Genomic DNA, 2,841 nt, shown 5'->3' with positions numbered 1-2,841 from the left:
TTACAAGGTGACCCTACATTCCCACAAAGACAACTACATGGTCTACAAAAATATTTGTCATGTCATATGTCATACTACTATCTCACAATATTTACACGTGGTTTTCTATTTAGATGTTCCTATTCTTGACCCCACCACTTTCCACCCATCTATTTAAACCTCCGAAAAAAACATTTTCATTCCACAAGTTTCATAAAATAAAATAAAAACAAACACTTAAATAATGGCTGCAAATCCATATACACCAACCTTACTTCCATCTTCATTCTCATCAAAACGCCATAATCAAACCACAAAATTCTTCACAAACTTTAAACAAACAACAAAATATTATTCAAAAAACAAGTCAATTATCACTTGTGCTGCTTTACAATCTTCTCACTTACTTCATTTCCCAACCAACGAAGAACACCAACAGTCACACTGGAATTTATTCCAACGACTCGCATCCACAGCATTAGACGTATTCGAAAACGTATTATTCTCAAACGAAACTAAATCTCCTCTCCCAAAAACATCGGATCCACGTGTCCAAATCTCCGGAAACTTCGCACCCGTCCCCGAACAATCAGTTAAACACAACTTAACTGTAACGGGTTCCATCCCTAAATGTATTAACGGTGTATACGTTCGAAATGGAGCGAACCCGCTATTTGAACCGACAGCTGGACACCATCTGTTTGATGGTGACGGTATGGTTCATGCCGTTACAATTAACGGAAACTCCGTTAGTTACTCATGTAAGTTAACGGAGACTGAACGTCTCGTTCAGGAACGGGCGTTAGGACGTCCGATTTTCCCCAAAGCAATCGGGGAACTTCATGGCCATTCTGGTGTTGCTAGACTTGCTTTATTTTACGCTAGATCGTTAATGGGATTAGTTGATCATAGTAAAGGTATGGGTGTCGCTAATGCGGGTTTAGTTTATTTTAACAACCGTTTGTTAGCGATGTCCGAAGATGATTTACCGTACGAAATTAAGATTACGTCGAATAACGATTTGGAGACTGTCGGGAGGTATGATTTTTCGGAGCAACTTGATTCCACAATGATCGCCCACCCGAAGTTGGATCCGGTTACCGGGGAAATGTTCGCTTTAAGTTACGATGTTGTAAAGAAGCCGTATTTAAAGTATTTTAAATTTGATAAATATGGAAACAAGTCGAAGGACGTCGAGATTCCGCTCGACGTCCCGACAATGATGCATGATTTTGCGATCACTGAGAATTTTGTAGTGATTCCGGATCAACAAGTTGTGTTTAAGCTACAAGAAATGGTGAAAGGTGGATCTCCGGTTATTTACGATACGAATAAAATGTCGAGGTTCGGGATTTTGGCGAAAAACGCGGAGGCATCGGACGATATGATTTGGGTCGATTCACGGGAGACGTTTTGTTTCCATTTATGGAATGCTTGGGAAGAACCGGAGACGAATGAAGTGGTTGTTATTGGATCATGCATGACTCCACCGGATTCGATTTTCAACGAATGTGACGAGAATCTCGAGAGTGTTTTATCCGAGATTCGAGTCAACTTGAAGACTCGTAAGTCAACGAAACGAGCGATCCTTAAAAAAGCGGATCAAGTGAACTTGGAGGCGGGTATGGTGAACCGTGACAAACTAGGTCGAAAAACCCGGTTTGCATACCTAGCCATTGCTGAACCATGGCCAAAAGTTTCGGGGTTTGCTAAAGTTGACTTGGACACCGGAGTAGTTAAAAAGTTTTTTTACGGTGACACCAAGTATGGCGGTGAGCCGTTTTTTCTTCCGAGTGGTCCAAATTCGGAGAGGGAAGACAATGGTTATATTTTGGCTTTTGTTCATGACGAGAAGACGTGGAAATCAGAGTTCCAGATCATAAACGCCATGACTATGAAGATGGAAGCTTCGGTTAAGCTTCCATCTAGAGTCCCATACGGGTTCCATGGAACTTTCATAAGTTCCAAAGATTTGGCACATCAAGCGCAATAGTAAGTTGTTAGAACGGTTTATCTACTTATTGCATTTTGATACATAATACCGTTTCAAATAAGCAATTTGAGATTGTTTATTTGAAACTGTTTGTATCAAAACACAATAAGCAGATTATAATGTTGTTAAAGAAATCGACACATGTGTACATACACTTATATTAGTGTGTACTTACAAATGTGTACGAATTCACGGTAGTTAAAAAAAACTTAGATTGAGAGGGATTATCAGAGGGATTGTTGAATCCCCGAAATCTTCTCGTCGTTGGTAGATAATTTATTTTATTTTTTAAAAGTTTGGATTAGATTTATGGTTTGATGTGGAACCAAGCAAGTAGCTTTTGGACTGAAGCTCAGCTGGTCTCTGCTGTTATTAGCTTCAATTATTAATGAAAATGTGTTGTGCTATTTTCAGATCTCTTCCTATATAAGCTATATATGTTCCTGTTCCTGTTACTGTTAATGTTGTCTGTCTTTTATTTGATGCAACATAGATTATAGATTATTATTAAAAAACTAAAAAAAAAATATCTGGATCGATCGAACTTGTTTAAAAGGATTTTATATTTGGTACGTATATATTAAGGAGGGTATAAATTGGCGTAAATATCCTACGGAGTACTTTACCATACACCACTAAATTATTCTTTTAACTCTTTTACCCTTACTATTTTTAAGTTACCTTTTCAATTTTAATTACCCTAAAAAAAAACTAATACACATACTTTGGAACCGCACAGCGCACCGCCGCATCTTTCAAGCTCTCGTTCTTCGATTATTTACAATGATGAACCCACTCGTCTTCTTTTAAAATAATAGTTATTGCCTTAATTCTATTTTTCATTAATACTTATTTTACTAGTTATTGCA

The 2,841-nt window shown here is 37.8% G+C and overlaps 1 protein-coding gene across 1 annotated transcript; it reads left to right on the top strand.

Moving 5' to 3' along the window:
* The first annotated feature begins 203 nt into the window (after positions 1-203).
* LOC139871577 (9-cis-epoxycarotenoid dioxygenase NCED2, chloroplastic-like) lies at positions 204-2,381 on the top strand. The gene has a single exon (XM_071859281.1). The coding sequence runs from the start codon at positions 224-226 to the stop codon at positions 1,970-1,972; it is 1,749 nt and encodes a 582-aa protein (XP_071715382.1). The 5' UTR covers positions 204-223; the 3' UTR covers positions 1,973-2,381.
* Positions 2,382-2,841: the final 460 nt, after the last annotated feature.

This window comes from Rutidosis leptorrhynchoides, chromosome 1 (genome assembly GCF_046630445.1).
Source record: "Rutidosis leptorrhynchoides isolate AG116_Rl617_1_P2 chromosome 1, CSIRO_AGI_Rlap_v1, whole genome shotgun sequence".
NCBI lineage: Eukaryota > Viridiplantae > Streptophyta > Magnoliopsida > Asterales > Asteraceae > Rutidosis > Rutidosis leptorrhynchoides.
The sequence above is the reverse complement of the archived record's forward strand: the minus strand, read 5'-3'. Positions and strand labels throughout refer to the sequence as shown.

What these genes read in the sequence shown, in the direction of transcription:
- LOC139871577 (XM_071859281.1), top strand. Translation starts at nt 224, where the DNA reads ATGGCTGCAAATCCATATACACCAACCTTACTTCCATCTTCATTCTCA.